Source organism: Myodes glareolus, chromosome 3, assembly GCF_982192425.1.
Source record: "Myodes glareolus chromosome 3, mMyoGla1.1, whole genome shotgun sequence".
Lineage (NCBI taxonomy): Eukaryota > Metazoa > Chordata > Mammalia > Rodentia > Cricetidae > Myodes > Myodes glareolus.
Window position 1 is genome coordinate 67533778 of NC_142028.1, and position 25016 is coordinate 67558793.

General features: G+C 41.8%; 1 protein-coding gene across 4 annotated transcripts; it reads left to right on the forward strand.

Moving 5' to 3' along the window:
- Positions 1 to 7004: 7004 nt before the first annotated feature.
- Zmym1 (zinc finger MYM-type containing 1) lies at positions 7005 to 24755 on the forward strand. Of its 4 annotated transcripts, XM_048434382.3 has the most exons (8): positions 7005 to 7136; positions 11091 to 11340; positions 15721 to 15895; positions 20682 to 20832; positions 21418 to 21555; positions 21689 to 21726; positions 22379 to 22519; positions 22709 to 24755. In XM_048434382.3, exons 2-8 carry the CDS (start codon positions 11138 to 11140, stop codon positions 24692 to 24694), a joined length of 2832 nt encoding a protein of 943 aa, XP_048290339.3. In that variant the 5' UTR covers positions 7005 to 7136; positions 11091 to 11137; the 3' UTR covers positions 24695 to 24755. The 4 variants fall into 4 exon arrangements, with proteins under 4 accessions (XP_048290339.3, XP_048290337.3, XP_048290338.3 ...); XM_048434380.3 differs by having other exon boundaries at positions 22379 to 24755; XM_048434383.3 differs by lacking the exon at positions 7005 to 7136 and adding an exon at positions 12522 to 12701 and having other exon boundaries at positions 11207 to 11340; positions 22379 to 24755.
- The last annotated feature ends 261 nt before the right edge of the window (positions 24756 to 25016 follow it).

Below are 25016 nucleotides of genomic sequence, written 5' to 3' on the forward strand. Positions count from 1 at the left end.
ACACCTACCGAACAAGTCTGGCAAAGACTACTAGAGGAGCTAGAGAGATGGCTCAGTTAAAAGCATTTATTCTTCTTGCTGTGGTTTGTTGTTGTTGTTGTTTTGTTCTTTTTTTTTTCTGAGACAGGGTTTCTCTGTGTATTTTTGGAGCATGTCCTGAAACTCAAAGAGCATTTATTCTTGCAGAAGACCTGGGATCAGTTCCCAGCACCACCATGACAGCTTTCAACCATCCATAACTCCAGTTTTGGGGGATATAATGCCCTCTTCTCACCTCCAAGGCATGCATATGTCATACAGAAATACTTGCAGACAGAACATTCATCTTTAAAAATCTTTTTTAAGCCAGACGGTGGTGACACATGCCTTTAATCCTAGCACTTGGGAGGCAGAGGCAGGCAGACCTCTGTGAGTTCGAAGCCAGCCTGGTCTACAAGAGATAATTCCAGGACAACACAAAACAACACAGAGAAACCCTGTCTTGAAAAACAAAACAAAATAAAAAAGCTAAGTAGACTGTGGTGGGAGATGGCTTAGTTGCTAAGTGCTTGCTATATAAGCATATAGACTTGTGCTCAGCCCCTCAGAATGTAGACAGAAACTGAGTGTGCAGTACATACACTATATTTACTGGAGGAGTAGAGACAGGAGGATCCTTCGGGTTGCTGGCCACCCAGGTTCAGTGAGAAGCGCTATCTGAAGAAATTAGGTGGAAAAGCAGCAATTAAAAGAGGCACGGGTGATAGTTATTCTTGGTTATCAATTTGACTATATCTGGAATTAACAAAAATCAAAAAGTGGGGCACACCTGTGGGGAATTTTTGCTTAATTTGAAGTGATAACATCCACTTCTAATCTGGATCTTTGAAGTTGGAATGTATACCTTTAATTTGGATCTTCTGAGGTGGGAAGAGCAGCCTCTAATATGGGTAGAGAACAAGGAAAAGAACAAGGAAAAAGGAAGTCTCTTTGCCTGTTTGCTTTTGCCTCAATAGTAAGTTTATTCCTTCTCTGCCATTAAAGCCTACTTCTTCAGGATTCCAGCATACACTGAACCAGCTGAGACATTCAGCCTTGTGGACTAAATGACTACTGAATTCTTGGACCTTCCATAGATAGGCAGCTATTGTTGGATTAACTGACCATAGCCTATTAGTCCTTCTAACAAACCCCTTGCTTTATATATAGAGAGATTATTCTGTAAATTGTTACTCTAGAGAACCCCGACTAATTCAACACCCAACATCAACCTAAGCCCTCAGTGCACACAAGCACACATACACGTGCACACACGCACATAATGCTTGAATGCACACACGGAGAGACCCATGGAACCAGCAGGAGACCGATGTAGCAGTGTCAGCAGCAATGGGTGGGAGAGAGAATCTCAGCGTGGCCAAATCACACACCAGGAATAAGAGGCAAACAAACAAAAAGAACAGGGAGGAAGAACAGAGAGAGCTTGGGGCGATAGGGTACATATTTCCACCTATTGGATCAATGGCCTAATGTTGTAAACGTCCTATAAAATACTGGGGTGTAAAGTGCCAATAAGCAGCCATATGGATTGCTATCTAAGGAGGCTATTGGGGTAGGCAAATTTTCCTTTCCGTGAGTGAGGTAGAGATAAAGATACAGAGGCTGAACTCTAGCATCCTAGAAATGCAGCGTGGACCAATGAGATGGCACACGCTGGCCAGTGGGTCATCACACAAATGTCTAGAGGCCATGGTGAGTGGGCACGCACTGTAGTCTATGTTATCACAGAAGAATAGGGGCTGACAGGCTCTGAGCCTGAGAAACACATGGTTGCCCATTGCTGGGGCTTGTGGGCAAGGCCAACAGGCAAGAAACCACGGTAGAGATGAAACAAATCCTCACTTGTGGGAAATGGTCAGAGGTGGAGAAGTGGCTTACTAGTGTTGAATGGAGGGCCCAGCAATCCTTCAGTTGGAAAAGTGACATCAGGGTCTCAGTGTGTCTTACAAAGCTGGGAGAGCCTGACAAATTTTATGGCACCAAGGTTGTAAAACAGCACAAGAGAGGACCTTGGCAGCCAAACGGGCTGCAGCAGGTGAGAGACAGATGGCAGGTGAGAGACAGACATGCCATGTAGACCTCACTCACATGGTGAGTTTTATTGTGGAGGGGGGAAACCAGCCTGTGGGAACTTGAGTGACGGAAGAGAAGAGAGAGACACAGAAAGAGAGAGAGAGAGAGAGAGAGAGAGAGAGAGAGAGAGAGGAGAAAGTGGTGCGATGGCCTGCCTGGTTATTCAGAGGAGGGTCTGAAAAGAGAGAGCAGGAGAGGGCAGATCTTGTCTCTTAAAGGGGGATGTAGTGCATGCAGGCAGACTAGGTAGTAACATAGCAGTCATTAGACCCTGAATTGATCAGGTTACTGCCTGAGTGCATCCTGCCCGCTGACAGGGGAGGTCAGCATAATGCCCGAATCCTAACACCTGGGCCATCTAGAAAATTCTACATCCTATCTAGAAGTTCAGTTATATTTCTTAGCTGAGGTCATTCTTCAAAATTGAAGAGAATTGGCCCTCCTCTATATGAGACATGAAGTCTGTGTATAACATTGGGAGTAACTTGTTGCTTTTATGCCAATCAGTCATAGATAATTAAAGAAAGATTAGCCATGGTCAGAAACAGCCTTCAAAAAATAAAAAAAGACCAAGAATCTAATAACTAGTACCAATCTTTGCTCTCCTGGTCCCCCTGGTTAACTAATCTGCTTATGACCATGACTGAGCTATTAATCCTATCGTTCCTAGTTCTCACTACTAGTGCTAAGGAGACGATATAATCCCCTGTCCCCAGATGAATCCTCAATATTACTGATACCCATAGAACCAGTGGGGAATGTCGCAGGCCTCCAGACCTTAGCCCAACTTGATATGGCATTCCCCTCTGTATGCTGTGAATACCATTGGTTAGTGAAGAAACTGGCTTGGTCTGATAGGGCAGAACAGAGCTGGGCAGGGAAAACTAAACTGAATGCTGGGAGAAAGAAGGGCAGAGTTTAGAAGGAGCCATGGAGTCACCGCCAGAGACAGACACACTGGAATCTTGCTGGTAGGCCACGAGCCTCTTAATAAAACATAAAATATTGTAAATAGGTTAATTCTAGATGTAAGAGGTAGCTAGCAATATGCTTAAGTGATTGGCCAAGCAGTGATTCAAATAATACAGTTTCTGTGTAGTTATTTTGGGAGTCTGGGCAGTCAGGAACCAAACAAGCGACCTTCTTACAACACCAGCTGATGTCATGATGGAAGGACCATTCAGACCATGGAACCTAGTGTGTAGGCATCACCACCTGCCAAAACTAATCCATCAATGTCCACAGTTCTGGAAAAGTCTTTGACTATAATAACCTTGCTTTTTGGCTTCTGTAGTTCTGTTTCTGGCTAACTTTTCTTGCTAACTGAAGTGTGTCAACCCAGGATGTGGTTTTATGCTTAACAGCTCAACCTGGGAAAGGCTCAGGACTGCACCTGGATTCCAAACACACAATGTACTAGATGGCTGGCTAATAAAGACTTTCTGTTGTTTAAACCCCTGTCAGAGTAGTCTTTCCTGGTGAATGCCTCACAACAGCTCTAGTGTCATGTCTGCCTCTGGTTACCGTGGTCATGAACTTTAAACCTTTGAAACCATAAGCTCCAAATTAAACTCTTTTATTGGTTGCTTTGGTCATGATGTCTTTTTTTTTTTCTTTTGGTTTTTCGAAACAGGGTTTCTCTGTGTAGCTTTGGTGCCTGTCCTGGAACTTGCTCTTTAGATCACTAGGCTGACCTCAAACTCCCAGAGATCCACCTGCCTCTGCCTCCCGAGTGCTAGGATTAAAGGCGTGCACCATCACCACCACCACCACCGGGCTGGTCATGGCGTCTTATCACAGCAATAATAACCCTAACTAAGACTCTCTCTGCTGCAATAAGACACCATGACCAAAGCAACTTGGGAAGAAAGAGTGTTTATTGATTCATCACTGAAGGAAGTCAGGACAGGAACCTAAACAGACCAGGAACATGGAGCCAGTGGCTGATGTTGAAGCCATGGAGGAGTGCTGCTTACTGGCTTGCTCCCCATGGCATATTCAACCTACTTTCTTATAGAACCTAAGACCACCACCTCAGGGATGGCACCACCCATAATAGGCTGGGTCCACCCCATCAATCACTAATTAAGAAAATGCCCTGCAGGCTTTCCTACAACCCAATCTTATGGAGACACTTTCTTAATTGAGTCTTCCTCCTTCAGATAACTTTATCTTGTATCAAATTGACATAAAAGATGTCGTTATTTTTTTCTGCTGTGTAGTACTCCATTGTGTAAATGTACCACATTTTTCTTATCCATTCTTCGATCGAGGGGCATTTAGGTTGTTTCCAGGTTCTGGCTATGACAAACAAAGTTGCTATGAACATAGTTGAGCACATGTCTTTGTGGCACGATTGAGCATCCTTTGGATATATCTAAAAGTGGTATTATTGGGTCTTGAGGAAGATTGTTTCCTAATTTTCTGAGAAATCGTCACACTGACATCCAAAGGGGTTGTACCAGCTTGCATTCCCACCAGCAATGCAGAAGTGTTCCCTTTTCCCCACAACCTCTCCAGCATAAGTTGTTATCAGTGTTTTTGATCTTGGCCATTCTTACAGGTGTAAGATGGAATCTCAGAGTTGTTTTGATTTGCATTTCTCTGATGACTAAGGATGTTGAACATTTCCTTAAGTGTCTTTCAGCCATTTTAAATTTCTCTTTTTTTTTTTTTAAACTTTATCTAACTTTATTTCATGCACATTGGTATAATGATGTCAGATTCTCTTGAACTGGATTTACAGACAGCTGCGAGCTGCCATGTGGGTGCTGGGAATTGAACCCGGGTCCTCTGGAGGAGCAGTCAGTGCTCTTAACCACTGAGCCATCTCACCAGCCCCTTAAATTTCTCTTTTAAGAGTTCTCGGGAGCTGGAGAATTGGCTCAGTGATTAAGAGCATTGCCTGCTCTTCCAAAGGTCTTGAGTTCAATTCCCAGCAACCATATGGTTAAAGTTTGCTTTACAGAAACTTTTCAGTTTCAGGAGGTCCCATTTATTAATTGTTTTTCTCAGTGTCTGTGCTGCTGGGGTCATATTTAGGAAGTGGTTCCCTGTGCCAATGTGTTCAAGTGTACTTCTCACTTTCTCTTCTATAGGGTTCAGTGTGGCTGGCTTTGTATTGAGGTCTTTGATCCATTTGGACTTGAGTTTTGTGCATGGTGATAGATATGGGTCTATTTTCATTCTTCTACATGTTGATATCCAGTTATGCCCGCTTGTTAAATATGCTTTCTTTTTTCCATTTGATGTTTTTTTGCTTCTTCATCAAAGATCAGGTGTTTGAAGATGTGTGGGTTAATATCCGGCTCTTCTATTCGGTTCCATTGGTCCTCCTGTCTGTCTTTATGCCATGCACAAAACTCAAGTCCAAATGGATCAAAGACCTCAATACAAGGCCAGCCTGGTCTACAGAGCGAGTTCCAGGACAGCCAGGGCTACAGAGAGAAACCTTGTCTCCAAAAAAAAAAAAAAAAAAAAAAAAAGTACATTTCACTTCTTCCAAGAAGATGGATTCTAGCAATAGGCTATGTGCCTTATCTTAAGGCCCTAGGGGAGGGATCTGGTGTGGTCAGTTCAGTCATACATGTAGCATAGAAGTCATTTGGGCTTTTAGCCACCTCTGGTCCCAGTTGAGAGAGCCTGGGGGAATTCCCAGACCATACATAGAATACAAAGGTCACCTATATAGCCACCCCCCAGTCCTGCTTGTGGGAGCTTGATATGGGCTGGCCCTTCAAATAGGTCATATAAATAGGATTTTAATCACCTCAACTCCCATTTCCAGCCTTCTGAAAAAACAACCATGCGTGTTTAACATTCCTGCTTTCCCTTGAGCTCTCTGTGAGCATGAAGAACTTTGTGCTCCCAACAGATGGAAGCTGTGCAAGTGGATAAAATGGATTCCAGAAGCCCTGGGTCATTTCATTACCAGGAGTGAGCTACCTCTCTATGAGTTGTTGGCCAGGGAGCTTCCCGAGGTCCCCAAAACCATACAAGTCACTACCACTGCTATTGGTTGCCCACCAGAACAGGATGGTAGTAAGACCTTTTCTTTCTTTCTTTCTTTCTTTCTTTCTTTCTTTCTTTCTTTCTTTTTTGCCTTTTTTTCTCTTTCCTTCCATCCTTCCTTTTTTCTTTTTACGAGACAGGGTTTTCTCTGTGTAGCTTTGGAGTAGACCAGGCTGGCTTCGAACTCACAGAGATCCACCTGCCTCTGCCTCCTGAGTGCTGGGATTAAAGGCGTGGGCCTGCACTGCCAGGCTAACATTTACATTTTAAACAACATTTTTATTTCTGTATGCATGCATGTCTTTATTGTGTTTGTGTGCTTATTGTAGGGGTAAGTGGTTTCCAGGACAGTGACGCGAACTCGGCGAGTCAGACTTGGTAGGAAGCACATGATTTTTTGTTTTTTGTTTTTGTTTTTTTTTTTTAGATTGGTTCGGTAGGGTTTCTAAGCAAGACTGGCCTTGAACTTTTGAACTTCATGCCACCATCTCCCAAGAGCTGAAATTACGGACCTGTGCCCTCAATTCTCAATTCCTGATTTGCTCACCCAAGGACCCAAATATGCCCAGTGTAGTGAAACACGCCCTTAGTCCCAGCCTTTGGGATGCAGAGGCAGGAAGATCTCTGTGAGTTTGAGGTCAGCCTGGTCTACAATAGTGAGTTCCCGGACAGCTAGGGTTACGTAAGTGACTCAAAAAATAATAATAATACTAAAATTGCAGGCAGCTAGAAGTGACTTCAAGGAGAGCCTAAGGCTGAGACCTCTTGCCCCTCCCTATCCACCTCCCTAGCACCGGACTGAGCCCCGACACACCAGCGGGCTGCGCTGCGCATGCTCAGCCGCAAAGGCATCCGGGAGAGGGGCGGAGCCGGCTGGGCTGTTTTCTGCGAATCTGTGTGGCGCTTCCCGCCGCTGAGTTGGAGAAGAGTTGATCAGCCTGGTGGAGCGGCTCAGACTCGCTTTTCCGGAGAGAGGCGGCATTTCTCCGTTCCCGAGGAGGGTGACGCGACAGGTGGGACGCCTCCAGTGTTGGGGAAGTCGTGACCCCGGCTCCCGGGCTCCCAGGGTTCCTGCTGCACTGGCCCCTGGCCCCTGGGCGGTGACTGAGCTTGGTGCCTTTGGTCTCTTTTCGACTCCTTTCCATAACTGTCTTTCTGGTTACACCTGTGGCTCTTTCCACTAAGCAGTGTTTTTTACAAACGTAAAAAGCTGGGCGTGGTGGCGCGTACTTTTAATCTCAGAGACGATCTCTGTGAGTTCAAAGCCAGCCAGTGCTACTTAATGAGACCTGGTTTAAAAAACAAAAATACATTGGACTGCAAAGATGGCTGAGAGGCTAAGAACCGTGGCTGTGCCCCACGTGGGTGGCACACGTCTTTAATCCCAGCACTCGGGAGGCAGGATTAGGCGGATCTCTGAGTTCAAGACCAGCCCCATCTACAAAGCGAGTTCCAGGACAAAAGAAAAAAAAGGCACTGAATGCTCTTCCAGCAGACTCGGGTCAATTCCTAGCACCCTCATGGATACTCAAAATTGATACTCAGACATATATGCAGACAAAACATCACTGGACATAAAATAAGTTACAAAAACATGAATTTGCTTTCTGCTCCTGAGGCAGAGGATCAAGAGGTCCAAGCCGGATTGGACAAAAAACGAAAACTAGGAGAAAGTTTGGGTTGAATGGCGATCATGTACATTCCTAGCAAGCCCAAGGTTCTAGTCCTGGGTTCAATTTCGACCCAGCACCACAACAAACTACGAAACGGCATTTACAAATAGGTTTATACTTGAATCCCAGCCAGAAGAAACTAAGTCATAAACGATTGAACTGGTGCTGGTGTTGGTATTGTATCAGTGAGTGAGTTCCTAGATTCAGTCCTCAGTATTGTCCAAAATAGGAAGTTCAAACTGAGATTGGATGAAGGGGCAGGGTTTTGGGAGAGAGGAGGGGTGTTGTTTGGGGTTTTCTTTCTTTTTCTTGGTTTTGTGGGGTTTTTTGTTTGTTTGTTTGTTTTTTTCGAGAAAGGGTTTTTGTAGCTTCTTGCGCTGGAACTCGCGCTTGTAGACCAAGCAGGCCTCGAACTCAAAGAGGTCCGCCTGCCTCTGCCTCCCGAGTGCTGGGATTAAGGCATGTGCCACCACCGCCAGGCTGTTTTGGTTTTTCGAGACAGGGTTTCTCTGTATAGCCCAGGCTGTCCTGGAATCACTTTACAGACTAGGCTGATCTCCAAGGCAGAGGTCCTCCTGCCCCTGCGTCCCTACTGCTGGGTTTGAAGGCTTGTGACACCACCACACTTTGGTGAAGGTGCAATATTTTTAATACTTGGAGAGTAGTGCTTACCAATGAGAATTTTATAGCTTTCTTGGAGTATAATATCAGCATTCTTTTCTCTTTTTCTTAGTTTGCTTATTTAATTTTTTTTTTTTGAAACAAGATCTCACTACCATGACTCATGCTGCTCTAGAACCCAGTTTCTTGTTTGCTGGTGGAGCAAGTTTCTAATCCCAGCACTCGGGAAGCAAACAGGTCTAGGCATGCGTCCCTTGTGCTTGCTTTGTGAGGGGCTTGGAAAGGAACCCCCAGTCGAGCTACATTCCCAGCCCTCATAACAAGAACTTTGTAATTCTTAGACTGAGGAAAGTGCTTTAATGGGGGTTGTTGCCCTTGCTATAGTAGTTTGGTTTTGTTTTATTTTGTTTTTTATTTTTCCAGACAGGGTTTCTCTGAGTATCTTTAGCTGTCCTGGAACTCACTCTGTAGATTAGTCTGGCCTCAAACTCGGGATCAGAGGTGTGCCCTGCCACACCCTGCAGCTGGAGTAGTTTCTTCTATTAACTTGTGAATAAATGTGCAAGTCAGTGCTGCTCATCTTGTGCAAATTTTTAATCCCAACAGGGAGGCTGGAAGGGTGAAAGAGTTTTCAAGGCCAACTTGGTGTACCAAGCTAGTTCTAGGACAATCTGCATTACACAGAGAAGCCCTGTCTCATAAATAAATAAATAAACAAATAAATAAATAAATGAAAAAGAAAAAAGAAATTCGCAATCCAAAATTCAAAAAGGATTGATACAAACTTGTAACTCTCCAGTCAATACAAGGAATTTTAACTATCGGGTATCAGAAATGGCCAATTTTGTATGTGTGTTACTATTACACAAGTTAATGCTTTGGAGGTACCTAATTATTTAATACTTAATGTATAGTACAGGTAACATATCTCATAAATTGATTTTGTTTTCATGTGGTATCTTGCCATATAGCTCAGTCTAGTCTCCCGACTAGGAAATTCTCCAGTCTCAACTTCCTGAGTGCTGGAATTTATACTATACTCAACAGTTTTGTTACCTTTTCTCTTAGCATTGTGTGACAAGACTGTGTTTCCTGGGGAGACACAACACACATATTCACCCCAGATAACGATCTCACAGCAGACCAAAATACATGTGTCACCATAGTCCAGCTTGGTGAGCCAGTGAGTTTTATTGGGATTATTTACAGAGCCAGGCAGTGGTGGTTACTTACATTGATGTTGTTAAATTTATAGATTCTTTTTGGGTTTTCTGTATACACAGTGATGAAATCCATGAATAATTACAGATTTACACTAGTCTTTTTTTTTCTTGTTTTATCTATTTGGCTAAAATCTCTAGTACAAAAATAAAATGGTGGGTGCAGAGTGGTGGCGCACGCCTTTAATCCCAGCACTTAGGAGGCCGAGGCAGGCGGATCTCTGTGAGTTCGAGGCCAGCCTGGTCTACAAGAGCTAGTTCCAGGACAGGCACCAAAGCTACAGTGAAACCCTGTCTTGAAAAACAAAAACAAAAATGACAGAAAAGAAAAGGCCAGGCATGCTAGTGCACGCCTGTGGTCCCAGCTTTTCTGAGGCAGAGGCAGGGAGATCTCTGAATTCCAGACTCTGTCTCAAAACAAGCACGGGGCTGGAGAGATGACTCAGTGGTTAAGAATGCTGACTGCTCTTCTAGGGGAACTGAGTTCAATTTTCAGCATCCACATAGCGACTCATGGCTGTCTAAGTCCAGTTCCAGGGGATCTGATACCCTCACACAGACATACATGCAGGCAAAACACCAATGCACATAAAAAGAAATAAATAATTACTTAAAAAAAATAAAGATGCCAGGTGGCAGTGGTGCATGTCTTTAATCTTATCACTTGGGAGGCAGAGGCAGGTGGATCGAGACCAGTGAGTTCCAGGATACCCAGAGCTGTTACACAGAGGAAACCAAACCAAAGAAACACATAGCAGCTATAACTTGGAGTTCAGTCCCCTTATACAAATCATTGAGCCAACTTTAACTTAATTTGTCATTTTTTTGTTGAATTGGCCAGTTGCCTTGAAGACATTCTATACATTACTTTCAATTCTCTATTTTCAGAATATTGTCAAATCCAAAATTTAAGAGAAAAGAAACTCTACATTTTCAGACAGTGATAATAGAATTAATCATAACTTTTTTTGGGGGGGGGGGGTTTCAAGATAGTGTTTCTCAGTGTATCTTTGTAGACCAGGTTAGCCTTAAATTCAGAGATCCACCTGCCCCTGCCTCCCTGAGTTCTGGGATTAAAGGCGTATGCCACCACCACCCAGCAATCATGGTTTTTCTTGATCAATAAAATAGCCAATTAGTCAGTTAGTTTATTCACTTTTAGGGTTTTTGTTTGTTTTTTGTATTTTGGTTTTTTTGAGACAGGATTTCTCTTCATAGCCCTGGCTATCCTGGAGCTTGCTGTGTAGACCAGGCTGGGCACAAACTCATAGACCTGTCTCTGCCTCCTGAATGCTGGGATTAAAGGTGTGTGCCATCACTGCCCCGCTAGTCTCTCCACTTTCTGAAATTGCTTTTGAATATTTTTGGGTGGGTTGAGTTTTATGTCCAGAAGTAACCTAAAGTAAACGGCTACACATGTGAAATCCTGTTTCTTCCTGTCCTGTTTCTAAAGCTGCACAGCTGACCGCAGGCTTTCAGCCTTCTCTGGCATCATCTGGCATGAGTAAAATGCTTCCCGCAGTTCCAGCCACAGCGGTCCAGCTTTCCTGTTGTGGCTGTAAGAGAGTGTTTCAGGAGGGGCAGACGGCTTACCAGAAGAAAGGATCTGCCGAGCTCTTCTGCTCCAGACTGTGTATCAGCGAATACAGCTCAGCTGCCAACTCCCCAGCTCCCCTCAGGAGGATGTGCTTGAACTGCTCAAGGTATGTAATGTTAAATTATGTCTTTTATTTTGCTATGTGGATCTCGGTCAGAGTCCTGATCATAAGTTTATGTATTCTCATCTTCTTTGAAGATGTGTCTCCTTCGTGAGTGTGCAGTTTGCTTTCTACTTCCCGTTCCTTTAATAAATCACTCAGAAGTAGTTTTGTGTGGTTGTTGAAAGGGTGGAGAAGCCTTGAGAACTTTGTAGCATTTGTTTGTTTTAGTAAATAAATGTTGGAATTAGGAGTATCAAAGTAGTATGTTTTCAGTGCTCAAAATGGATATATGATATGTTATCTTTATTTTTTTTCCTTTTTTTTTTTAAGTCAGGGAGTCAAATTTTGTCATGTTTGCTGCCAATTCCCTTAAGTTTTTGAGGTACAGTCTTACTATGTATCCTTTTTCTACAGTTGTGAGCTCACTGTGTAGAGCAGGCTGGACTTGAACTCACAAAGATCTTCCTGCCTCTACTTTCCAAGTGGTGGTGGGACTACAGGTGTGTGCTACCACACTGGGCTGTCTGCGCTACTTTAATAGGTTCACAAACCCTTTGTATAGGATTGCTTCAATTCCTGACTGGTGCTTCTAATGTTTTTTGTTTCAGGTCCTATTTTCTGGAACTCTGCAGAACTTTATCTTTGTTTTTTCTTGTCCCACTTTCTTTTTTTAAGGTTTATTTATTTTATTTTGTGTATGATTATTTTGTCTACTTGTCTGTGTACCACATGCATGCCTAGTGCCTGCAGAGGTCAGAAGAGGGCATTTGATCCCTTGAAACTGGAGCTACAGACAGTTGTGGTTTGCTGGAAATACAACCCAGGTCCTCTGCAAGAGCAATCAATCAGAATCAATCAGTGCTCTTTTTTTTTTTAATTTTTTTTTTAATTATACAGTGTTCTGCCTGCATGTGTACCTGTGGGCCAGAAGAGGGCACCAGATCTCATTACAAGTGGTTGTGGTTGCTGGGAATTGAACTCCCAGCAACCTGGACCTCTAGAACAGCCAGTGCTCTGTTCCATCTCTCCAGCCCCTCAATCGGTGCCCTTAACTTCTGTGCCACCTTTCCAGCCCTCTCTTTGTATTCTCAATCCTACGCTACTATGCTGTGTCTGTTACCAATTTTCTTTCTACCTGTCGGTTCTAGGGCACTCTCTCTCCAGCCTGCTTTCTCTTTTTGCAGAATCATTAACCTGGAAGGAACATTAGAGATCACCCAATGCAGACCTTTTCTTTTGGGTTTGAGGAAACAGACCCTGAGAAGTTAAGACACTTTAATATATACGCACTCCATTCCCTCATCCCCAGCTATTCTACATGTCACGGGCTTTGAAAAAGACTCATGCAAGAAAGAATTTATTATGTAAGTTGTTCTTTTAAGGCATAAAAATTAGGTTTGGCTTCCTCTGGAGTATGAATAGACCAGTTGAAAGATGATAGTTGTGCTTAAACTGGAAGAGGCTATCATTCGTAGTAATAACCTATGTTTTTATTAAGACTTTTTAGTTGTATTTATTTTATGTTGCATGTCTGAGTGTTTTGCTTACATATATGTACAACACATACCTGCCTGGTGCCTAGAGAAATCAGAATAAGACATTGGATGCCCTGGAGCTGTAGTTATGGGTAGCCATGAACCAACATATGAGTGCTGGGACTGAACCCAGGGACTCTGGGAGAACAGCCCCTGTTCTAACCACTGAGCTTCTCTCCTGTTCCCTTATTGAGACTTTTAAAAATTTCACATTCCATAACATCTTTTTCTTTTATATATATGTATATATTTATTTATTATGTATACAATATTCTGTCTGCATGTATGCCTGAAGGCCAGAAGAAGGCACCAGACCTCATTACAAATGGTTGTGAGCCACCATGAGGTTGCTGGGAATTGAACTCAGGCCCTTTAGAAGAGTAGGCAATGCTCTTAACCGCTGAGCCATCTCTCCAGCCCCACATCTTTTTCTTTTGAGACAGGGTTTCCCGGCTGTCCTGGAACTCATTCTGTAGACCAGGCTGTACTAAAACATCAAAAAGATCCTCCTGTCTCTGCCTCCTGAGTGCTGGGATTAAAGCCGTGCGCCACCACCGCCAATTGTAGTCTCAACATTTTAAATCACTTTTAAGACTTCTTTTTTAACAGTTATTTATTATCTTTTTAATTAATATTTAATTTCTCTACTTAATGGAGCAAAATGAAGGATAACTTCAAAAATGATATTTAAAATACTATTACAAAGAGAAGATTTGTTATTAAAAACTATTAAGATGTTTTGGAAGCATCATCTCTACACTTCAGTATTAGAAACAAAAAGTAAAAGTCATTCTAGTCCAAAATAGGCTTACTGATTAATGTTTAATTTATTTATACCAGCCAGTTCACACTTGTACTCAGTTATTTTTAGTTAACTGTCAAGGTCCTTCTTATATAGTTAGCATTTTACTTTTTGTTTTTCAATTTTAAACTTTATTATATTAAAAAAAAAAAATCACACACCAAAATTAACCGGGCTCAAAGACTGTTCAACTCAATGAACATACATACAGTTGGAGTAGCTATTGAAAATGGAAGCTGTAGAACTTTCCATTGGGTGTGTTTTGTTTTGTTTGTTTGGGGTTTTTGTTTGTTTGTTTTTCGAGACAGAGTTTTGAGCCTGCCCTGGAATTCACTCTGTAGACCAGGCTAGACTTGAACTTATGGAGATCCACCTGTCTGTGCCTCCCAAGTGCTGGGATTAAAGATATGTGTCACCACTGCCCAGCTCCCTTTGGGTTTTATACTTTTACTGTTAAATATATTTTTATACATTTATCTACCATAAAAAATAAAAAATCCACAACAGAGTTAGAACTAGAAAGTATTGTAAAAATCACCACTAATTTCATCAGAAAAGCCTTTAAGTCTTAAGAATTGATTCAGGGGCTAGAGAGATGGCTCAATGGTTAGACAAACTGGCTGCTTTTCCAGAGGATCTGGGTTCAATTCCCAACACCCACATAGCAGCTCACAACTGGCTGTAAACTTGTTCCGGGGGATCTGACACACTCACACAGGTATACATGCAGGGAATATATCAATATACATAAAATAAAAGTAAATTAAAAAAAGAATTGTTTTCTAAAATTTCTAATTTTTACTTACAAGCTCAATGGTAATTACTGTGAGTTGTTTTCCTTGAAATGGCAGCCTTTCTTCATTTTCAAAAAATATCTGCCTGGCCTGCGGTGGTGGCACACGTCTTTAATCCCAGCACTCGGGAGGCAGAGACAGGCAGATCTCTGAGTTCGAGGCCAGAATGGTCTACAAGAACTAGTTCCAGGACAGGCTCTAAAGCTACAGAGAAACCCTGTCTCAAAAAACCAAAAAAAGAAAAGAGAAGAAAAAAAAAAATACCTGCCTGATGTACACTGCTGGACAATAGTTTAGTGTATATTCATATGAAAAGGTGATTCATGAAAAAGATGGTGAAGGTTGTAACTCAGATTTCCTGTCTAGTAATCAACCACTGATAGACAGGACAAGTATTTTATGTCCCATTTTATCACTGCTGGTTGATTTTCTGTCAGCTTGACACAAGCTAGGGTCATCTGGGAAGAAGGAACTCAATTGAGACAATGCCTCCATCAGATTGGCCGGTAGACAAGGGCATTTCTTGATTAACGATTGATGTGGGAGAGGGTCCCACTGTGGTTGGCATAGCCATTGAGCAGGTGGTCCTGTGTTGCCTAAGAGAGCGGGTTGAGTAAACTCTGACCATCAAGCCTGGAAGCAGCACCCTTTGTGGTCTCTCCTGCCCTGACTTCCATCAGTGCTGAGTTGTGACCTGGGCGTTTGGAAGCTGAAATAAACCCTTCTTCATTGAACTGCTTTTGGCCATGGCCTTTATCACAGCAGTAGAAGCCAACCAGGACAGTCATGGGGTATCTTCCAAATTAATTTTTTGTGTGTGGGTATGTTGCCTGCTTATATGTTTATCAGGTGTGTGCCTTGCCCATGGAATCCAGAAGAGGGCACTTGGCACTGTATCCCCCGAAACAGGAATTATTGACAGTTGTAGGCTGCCATATGTGTGCTGGGGATTATCAAGGTTCAGATTAAAACAACTTGACAATGTTGTTTTGTTAGCAACTTCCTTAATTTTCAAAACTAAATTGACTTATTTTGTTTTAGAGTAAATGCATGGCGGAAGGATCCCAAGCATTCACTTTTCAACCAGCATAATCAAAACAATGACTCTAGGTCCCAATTCAGTGAGCCAGGATAATATAGAAACAATATAAAGAGCCAGAGGAAAAGGGACCCAACATCCTGTTCTGGGCCTCTCATGTGTTACTCCATAACTTTATCATCCTCTTAAAAAGCATTTGTTGTTTGTTTTTAGAGACATTTTAAATCTGAAGGATATGAAGAATATCCAGTTGGAGGACAGTAGCTCTGGCAAAAACTTCTGTAGCCAATCTTGCCTTTTATCCTACAAAGAAGAAGGAAAGCCATTTGTCCCCATGTGTCCTGAGAGCACTCTGCTGAAGTGCAGCCTGTGTCAGAAGACGGCCACTGTGAGTTTGGGTGTTTTCCAACAGTTAGGAGAGTTCAGGGATTCTGCTTAAATGGCCGTTGTTACTCTTGTTTTCGTCTTTACAGTAATGCCTACTTTTCAAGTTTTCATTCTGCTGCCAGTTTCATTATGAATTAGTGTAAGGACTGTGGGATTTACTGTTCCATGGTGTGTGATGTGTGGCAGGCAGCACAATCTCCATACTTGACTAGTGCAGAGAATACGAATGCGTAGACGCAGGTAAGCAGAAAGAGCTGCTGTTCCTTCATCAGAGTCTGAGAGTGTGTTTGCTAACATTGGGGAAATCTTTGATTGACAGTTGATGAAGATGAAAAGACTTCTGACAGTTCCTATAGGAGAACCTTAGGGTGCTCCTGAGAACAGAGAGGCTAGCCACGATATGGTGGTGGGGTGAGAGAAACAATTACTGCTCTGATCTCTGTCTATGAAGTAGGACCTAGTACATAGCTTGATTGCTATTTGATGTTTTGTGATCTAGTAATACATAATCCCAGTATTTGAGGTAAAGAGGCAGGTGGATCTTTTCAAGTTTACCAAGTTCCAAGTCAGTCAGGGCTATACAATGAAACAAAAAAGGCAGGGCGATGGTGGCACACATCTTTAATCTGAGGACTTGGAAGGTAGAAGCAGGTGGATCTCTATGAGTTTGAGGTCAGCCTGGTCTGCAGAGCAAGTTCCAGGATAGTCGGGGCCCCACAGAGAAACCCTTTCTCAAAAAACCAAAAAATAAAATAAAATAAAAATTAAGAGCCCTGTGTTGAGCCCCAGAAGGAGTCATTTTCAGGATCATTTGATTTAGTGACAGGATGAGGAGCAGGTGTGATAGCTCATGCCTATAACTGTGGCACTCTGGAGGCAGAGTAAAGTCAACCTGGTCTGTATAACCAAGTTCCAGATCAGCTAGGGCTGCTCATCTCAAAGGAAAAAATACTCATGTTTATAAATGATTAAATAAAAATTAGCCTCTGAGTAGCCTCGACTGTCCTGAGATTGGCTCTGTAGACCTTGCTAGCCTGGAACTCAAAGATGTTGCTTGGATTAAAGGTGTGATAGTATGCCTGCCTTGTTTACCTTTTTTTGCTTTTTTGGTTTTTGTTTATTTTTGTTTTTGTTTTTCGAGAAAGGGTTTCTCTGTAGCTTAGGGCCTGTCCTGGAACTAGCTCTTGTAGACCAGGCTGGCCTCGAACTCACAAAGATCCTCCTGCCTCTGCCTCCCGAGTGCTGGGATTAAAGGCGTGGGCCACCAATGGCTCTTGTTTGTTTTTTGGTTTTTTTTTTTTTAAGGTTAATTTATTTAGAACTGAAGAAATGGCTCAGTAGTTAAGAACAATAGCTGCTTTTCCAGTAGCACCCACGTGACACTCATAACCACCTATAACTATAGCAACAGGGGATCTGGTGCCCTCTTCTAGACTCTACAGGAAATGTATGCACACAGTACACACATGCAAGCAAAACACTCATACACATAAAATAAAAATAAATCTGACAACCTGAGTACAATCCCCAGGCCCCGCATGGTGGAAGAAAGGAGTGAACTGATTCTGAATTGTCCTCTGACCTTCACGTTCATGGGATGATCTTGTATGCTCCACACACATACAAATAAATGAATAGGATAACTTCTTTTAGGATGTGTTTATTTCTGTTTATGTGCATGGTTGTGTGCCTGAGTGTCTGCATGTGTACCGCTTGCATACAGGTGCCCATGGAGGACAAAGGGGTACAGACATTACAGGAAATTGTGAGTAACTCAACCTGGGTATGGGGAAATAACCCTGGGTCCTCTGGAAGAGCAGGAAGTACTCTTAACTGCAGAACAATTTCACCAGCCTGTTTTCCAGCACTTCTATCGATACTCTAGTCCCTGCAGAAAAAGAGACACTACCAAAAAGTGGTTCTTTTTCACCATTGCTTTCAGTGATGTAGAAAGATGCAAAGCCCCTCAATATACAACCTTTCCCTTTGTCCCCTCACTCTTCACTGAACTTGCTGACCTTGCTTCCTGCTTATATGCTGCTTTTTATCACTGAACATTTGTGATTTTTTTTTTCTTTTTCTGAGACAGTGCCTGCTGTCCGGAAGTAACTATATATGCCAGGCTGACCTCTGAACTCACGGAGATCCACCTGCCTCTGCCTCCTATACTGAGATTAAAAGTGTGTGCCATCATACCTGTCTGTGCTTGGGATTTTTTGTTTTATTTTGTTGTTTTCAAAACAAGGTTTCTCGGGGCTGGAGAGATGACTCAGCAGTTAAGAGCACTAGCGGTTCTTCCAGAGGACCTGGGTTCACTTCCCAGCACCCACATGGTAGCTTACCTGCCTGTAACTCTACCTCTAGGGGATCTGACACCCTCGCAAAATACCAATGCACAGAAAGTAAAAATAAATAAATCATTTTCTTAAACAAAAAAAAAAAGGTTATCTGTAACCCTGGCAGTCCTGAAACTTGCTTTGTAGGCCAGCCTAGCCTCGGACTCACAAAGATTCGCCTACCTCTGTCTCCTGGGTGCTGCAGTTAAAGGCATGTTCTACCAGTACCTGGCATGTGCTTGTGATTCTTGTTTTTGTTTTCTGTTTGTTTTTTGGTTTGGTTTTTGTTTTGTTTTTTTGAGACAGGGTTTCTCTGTATAACACCCTTAGATGTCCTGGAACTAGCTCTGTAGATCAGGCTGGCCTCAAACTCACAGAGATCAATTGCCTCTACCTTGTGATTTCTGGGATTAAAATTATATGCCACCACTGCCTGGAATGCTGTGATTCTTTATTTGTTATGTATACACACACCAAAAGAGGCACCAGATCTCATTATAGGTGGTTGTGAGCCCACTGTGCTAGAGATTGAACTCAGGATTTCTGGAAGAGCAGCAAGTGCTCTTGACCTCTGAGCTATGTCTCCAGCCCCGTGCTTGTGATTCTTTACCATGAAGTTAACCTAGAGCATTGATTCTCAACCTATAGTCATGACCCTTTTGAGGGTCACATATCATATACTCTGCATATCAGAAATTTACAGTGTGATTTAAAACAGTAGCAAAATTGCCATTATGAGTTAGCAAAGAAATAATTTTATGGTTGGGGGTCACCGTAACATGAGGAACTATATTAAAGGGCCACAGCATTAAGAAGTATTGTAGACTATTAGTTTAAGATATGTTATTTATGCTGTAGAATATTTGTTTAGTGATCCAAAGATGTATTGCATTCTTTTATGTTGCATTTGTTAACTCTGTGAAGCTGTGTTACTCTGCCTGTCAAACACCTGATTGTTCTAATAAAGGGCTGATGGCAGTAGTTTATGTTCTATCTGGATCCCGCAGCCATGTTCAGTCCCAAAGAAACGCACAGAGGTCTCCATTAAAACTGGTTGGCCTATTAGCTCAGGCTTCTTATTAACTTATTTTTACATCTTACATTAATCCATTATTCTTATCTGTATCAGCCACGTGGCTTGGTACCTTTCATCAGCAAGGCAGTCTCATCTTGCTTCCTCACTGACTGGGGGAGGACTGCAGGGTGACTCTTTCCTCTTTCCAGAATTCTCCTATTCTATTCACCCTACCTCTAATTCCTGCCTGGTCACCCCGCCTATACTTCCTGCCTGGCTACTGGCCAATCAGCATTTTATTAAAATACAAGTGGCAGGATAAAAGACCACTGTCCCACAACAAAGAGCCAATAGCCAGGCTGAAGAAAGGATAGGTGGGGCTGGCAGACAGAGAAAATAAATGGGAGGAGATACCTGAGAAGGAGAGGAGGGTGTCAAGGCCAGCCACCCTGCTGCGGAGTAAGAGGGAAAGTAAGATATACAGAAGAAAAGTAACACAGAAAGACAATGATCACATGTACTCACTCATAGGTGGTTTTTAAACATAAAGCAAAGAAAACCAGCCTACAAACCACAATCCCAGAGAACTTAGACAACAATGAGGACACTAAGAGAGACATACATGGATCTAATCTACATGGGAAGTAGAAAAAGACAAGATCTCCTGAGTAAATTGGGAGCATGGAGACCTTGGGGGAGGATTGAAGTGGGGAGGGGAGAGGCAGGGAGGGGAGCAGAGAAAAATGTAGAGAATGTAGAGCTCAATAAAAATCAGTTTTAAAAAAGGCAAAATAAAAAATAAGAGTAAAAAGCCCAGAGGCAAAAGGTAGATGGAATAATTTAAGAAAAATTGGCTAGAAACAAGCTAAGGCCAGGTATTCATCAGTAAAAAATAAGTCTCCATGTGTGTATTTATCTGGGAACCAGGTGACACACCCCTAAATAACAAGGAGCCTAAAGAGTAAAAAACAACCACTTACAAGGAAGGTTGGGAACCACTGGCCTAGAGAGACAGTTACTGCTTCAGTATTTCATAGTAGATATAAGTACCCTTTTTGGTCTCCTTAGCCCTGGTAGAAAGAAGACTTTCTTGAACTCATGTTATGTTATGTGCTGAGGAAAGAAAACTAATTAGACATGTGTTCTTGTTCAGTAGGCTTAGTTTGCCCGGGATAATAAACCTCTCTTATGACCTCTTTTTCATTGCATATGCGTTATTACTATTGCTGTTAATTGATAGGGTAGTTTTCTGATAAACGACCAAATTGCTTCATTTTATGGTTATAGCCTCTATTCTCCTTGTTTATAAAGAAGTATAAAAAGTTGTTTTTGTCTGTAATATTTCAGCTAAGAGCAATTATAGTAGGTATGCTTAGTGTTTAACCATTACATGCGATATACCAGAAATATGAATGTTATTTTTAATCTCTAAACAGAAACCACCAAGAATACTTAAATCTTTTCCTTGCAAAACGCTGAGACTTTCGGATGAGATGATTATGATTACTAATGACTTGGGGAACGTAGATGTTTTCTGCTCTGTTTGTTTTTCTTCATACAACAGTGCGGTGATGGAATCTTCAACAGGTAATACCCAGCAACTCCAAAGTTGTACTAAGTCCTGGGTGACACAGCCATACTTTGCTTTTAATTTATAACTGATTAATTTCCATTATTAGAGTGAGTTAAAATTCCAAATGAGTGCTGGAGAAATGAGATGGCTTAGCAGTTAAGAATGAGGACCCAAGTTTAGACCCTGTCACCTATGTAACAACATTCACCTCTCAATTTAAATAATTTTTATTTAAAAAAGAAAAATAGTATGCCAGACAGTGATGGTGCACACCTTTAATCTCAGCACTCAGGAGGCAGAGGCAAATAGACCTCTGAGTTCCAGACCAGCCTGGTCTACAGGATGAGTTTTAGGACACCCAGGGCTACACAGGGAAACCCAGTCTCATCCAGACAGACCAGTAATAGAGCTCGGTTGTTAGAGGACTTGCCCAGCAGGCATGAAGCCCTGGGTTCCATGCCCACTGCTGCACTCAGACTTCACGTTAGACTAGCATTCTCCCACTGATCATAGAACATTCAAAACTAAAACACTTACTATTAAACAATACTTTGGTTTCTGCCTGAATTATAAAAAGAGTTTTTGTTTATTTTTGCCAGTAAATGTTTCCATGGTACACAGTGCTTCAAAAGAGAATCTTTCTCCAAGGAAATATCCACCAATTCCAGTTATAAGCAATATAGTGTCATTAGTAAATGACCATGTTGACCTGTTCATGAACACTGATCTCTTACCAGGTAAACAAACATTTGACATAAACAATATTTTGTCATATTGTTGAATCTCTTTGTTTCTTGATATGAAATAAGCTGCATGAGCTTTTGGTACTGTTAGAGCATGAACTCTTGAATATATGCTTTATTTCAACAGGTTCACTTTCTTCTGTACCTACAAATGTCATTATAGACATAAGTTTTATCCCAATTTTTTTCAATTTTATATAGATTTTGTGTGTGTGTGTTTTCATACAGAGATATTTGTTTATTTATTGAGACAAGGTTTCTCTGTATAACCTTGGTTGCCCTGGAACTTGTTCTATAGACCAGGCTGGCCTTGAACTCAGAGATCAACCTGACGGCCTCCAGGTGCTAGGATTAGTGTGCCGCCACCACCTTTAATCTCAGCACTAGGGAGGCAGTGGTAGGCCGATCTCAGTGAGCTCAAGGCCAGCCTAGACTGTTTCACAGAGAAACCCTGTCTTGAAAAGCCCAAAAGGGGGGGGGGGGAGGAAGGAAGGAAGGGAGGGAGGGAGGGAAAGAAAGAAAACATCACATGTGCTTTTAATAAGAGCACTTGGCAGGTTGGCAGGGTTGGGGAGTGAGGGAGACAGGCGGATCTCTTGAGTTCAAGGCCAGCTTGGTCTACAAAAGAGCTAGTTCCAGGACAGGCTCCAAAGCTACAGAGAAACCCTGTCTCGAAAATAAAAAAAGAAAGAAAGAAAAGAAGAGCTTATACTACAAAACATGCCTTTTACTTTGTTATTATAATAGATGTGTCAGGTATTTTTTATTTGAAAACAACTAAACGAGTGTTATTTTTTTTTATCATTTTTTTCTTAAGAGCTCACCCAGTGAATCCAGTAGTGGTGTTGGTAATAGTGTGGAGCAGCCAAGCCTCCTCCCATCTTCACCAGTGCTCTTTGAGGACACAGCTGGCCCTAGTGTGGAAGCCCAGAACGTCAGGGAGTCCTTTGTACAGCAGGTACACAGCATGGGATCTGTGAGAGGGAATGGTACACCATGTTGTCCAACATCTACATCCACAGTGCACGAAGTTAAAAAAGAACCACAGAACACTAGAAAGTCTTGTAGTAGCTCATGCTTTCAACATTCGAGCACCAATACAAGTAATAATGTTACATTCTGCTATTCTTGCCACTTGTTCTACCAGAAAAATTTTACCTGCCAGAGAGGATCATTTGCAACCCAAGGAACTGCTAACTGGGAGAAGACACTAGAAAAATTCAGGAAGCATGAAGAAAGTGAAGTGCATTTAAAGTCACTGCGGTTTTGGAGACAGTACCAGTTTCTGAACGAAGTTCCACATGATGGTTCGTCTGTTTATTCAGAACCTGTTGAGGGAAATAGAAGGTACCTAAAGCTTGTCATCGAAAGCATCTTATTTCTTGGAAAACAGTGTTTGCTCCTAAAAGGAAATGACCAGTTTATTCCATCCATCAATAAAGGCAATTTTTTGGAATTACTAGAAATTCGAGAAAAAGATAAAGGAGAAGTGTTTCGGCTTCTGAATTCACATGGTGATTTCTATTGCAGTACACAAGTTCAGGAGGAGATTATTGAAATAATAAAGGCTGAAATGCTGCAAGACATTGTGAGTGAGCTCCGTGTCGCCGCAGCTTTCTCAATAATATGTGAGGAGACAGCTGGTGGTGCCACTGAAGGACAACTTTCAGTGTGTGTGAGGTACCCGCACAAAACCTCAGGTGCTGTCCTCGTTAAAGAAAGGTTCCTGGGGTTTGTTAATATTGAGGAAATGACTGCTGTCCACGTACACAGGCATGTCAAAGCTTACCTGCAGCAGGTCGGAATTGATTTTAATAAGATATGTGGTCAAGCCTATGATCTAGCCACAAATTTGAGGGTAAAATTTAATGAAGTTGTAACAGAATTCAAGAAGGAAGAACCAAGAATTTTGTATGTCCATTGTTATGCACATTTTTTTGAATTAGCAGTCATTAGTTTTTGTAAAGAAGTAAAAGAACTCCGAAGGACACTACATACTCTGAGCTCTTTGTTCAGCACTGTTCGTATGTCCGGAGAAATGTTGGCAACTTTGCAAACCATGTGTAAGCTAAGTCAAAATAAAACTTGTCAAAAACACGCATCCCAGTCGTGCTGGCCAGCCCACGAGGACTTGCTGCTGTCGGCGGCAGAGTATCTTCCAGAGGTCATCGAGATTCTGCACTCAGTGGCTCGCCAGTCCGCAGGCACAGCTGTGGCTGACCAACTGAATGACTTATTGGTAGCAGTTACCAAGTTTGAATTTATATTTTGTTTGAAATTTCTTTATCGAGTACTCAGTATTACAGGAATTCTTTCCAGAGAGTTTCAAAGTGAAACTGTAGACGTCTTCTCTTTGTTTTCAAAAATCGAAGCAATTTTGGAGTGTTTATCTTCAGAAAGGGATGAAATGTATTTCAAGACTATCTGTGATAGAGCAGATGAAATATGTAAGAAAGTAACCAGTAAGGGTTTTGAAATTGAAAAACCCTCTTTTCAAAAAAGAAGAAAAATTCAGAAAACAGAAGATCCTGACAACTCAGAGAGTATGTTTTTTCCTACCTCAGCAGATGAACACTATAAAATTAATATTTATTACCAAGGTTTGGATACTTTGTTAAAAAACTTAAAGTTATGTTTTTCAGAGTTTGACTATGGCAAAATGAAACAAATTTCTGAGCTATTGTTTAAATGGAATGAACCATTAAATGAGTCAGCAGCTAAACATGTTCAAGAATTTTATAAACTCGATGGAGACATTATCCCTGAGCTTCGATTTTACCGGCAGTATGCAAATCTCAACTTTGTCACTGATTGTGGCTCCTTAAGCTTCATAGACCTTGGCTGTTTGTTTAGTCAGCATGGTCTCCACAATAATATCCCTTGTCTCTCAAAACTGTTACATATTGCTTTATCTTGGCCAGTTAGTTCAACAAATAATGAAAAGTCATTTTCCATACTGCCTCATCTTAAAGCATACTTACTTCATACCATGGGACAAGAGAAACAAACTGGCCTGGCTCTAATGGCTGTTGAGCAAGAACTGGTAAATAGGTTGATGGAGCCTGAAAGACTCAGTGGAATTGTGGAAAAGTTTATTAGCCAAATGAAAGATACATATGATTTGCAACTTTGAACTTAATTTAAAGAATTTTGTGTTTTTATTGGAATCCTAATAAAGTTTATATTTGTTTTTATTCTCTTGAGATAGTCTTACTACTTTGCTTAGGCTAGTCTTGAATTTTTGAGCTCTTGTCACCCACTTTTACATACTGTTTCCCTTTTAAAGTATTCTAGTGGACAGATTGTTTTAGGCACATGTACATTTGACACAATGAGAAACTACTACATACCAGATACTAATTTTTTGGATTTTTTTGAGACAAGGTTTCTCTGTAGCTTTGTAGCCTGTCCTGGAACTAGCTCTTGTAGACCAGGCTGGCCTCAAACTCACAGAG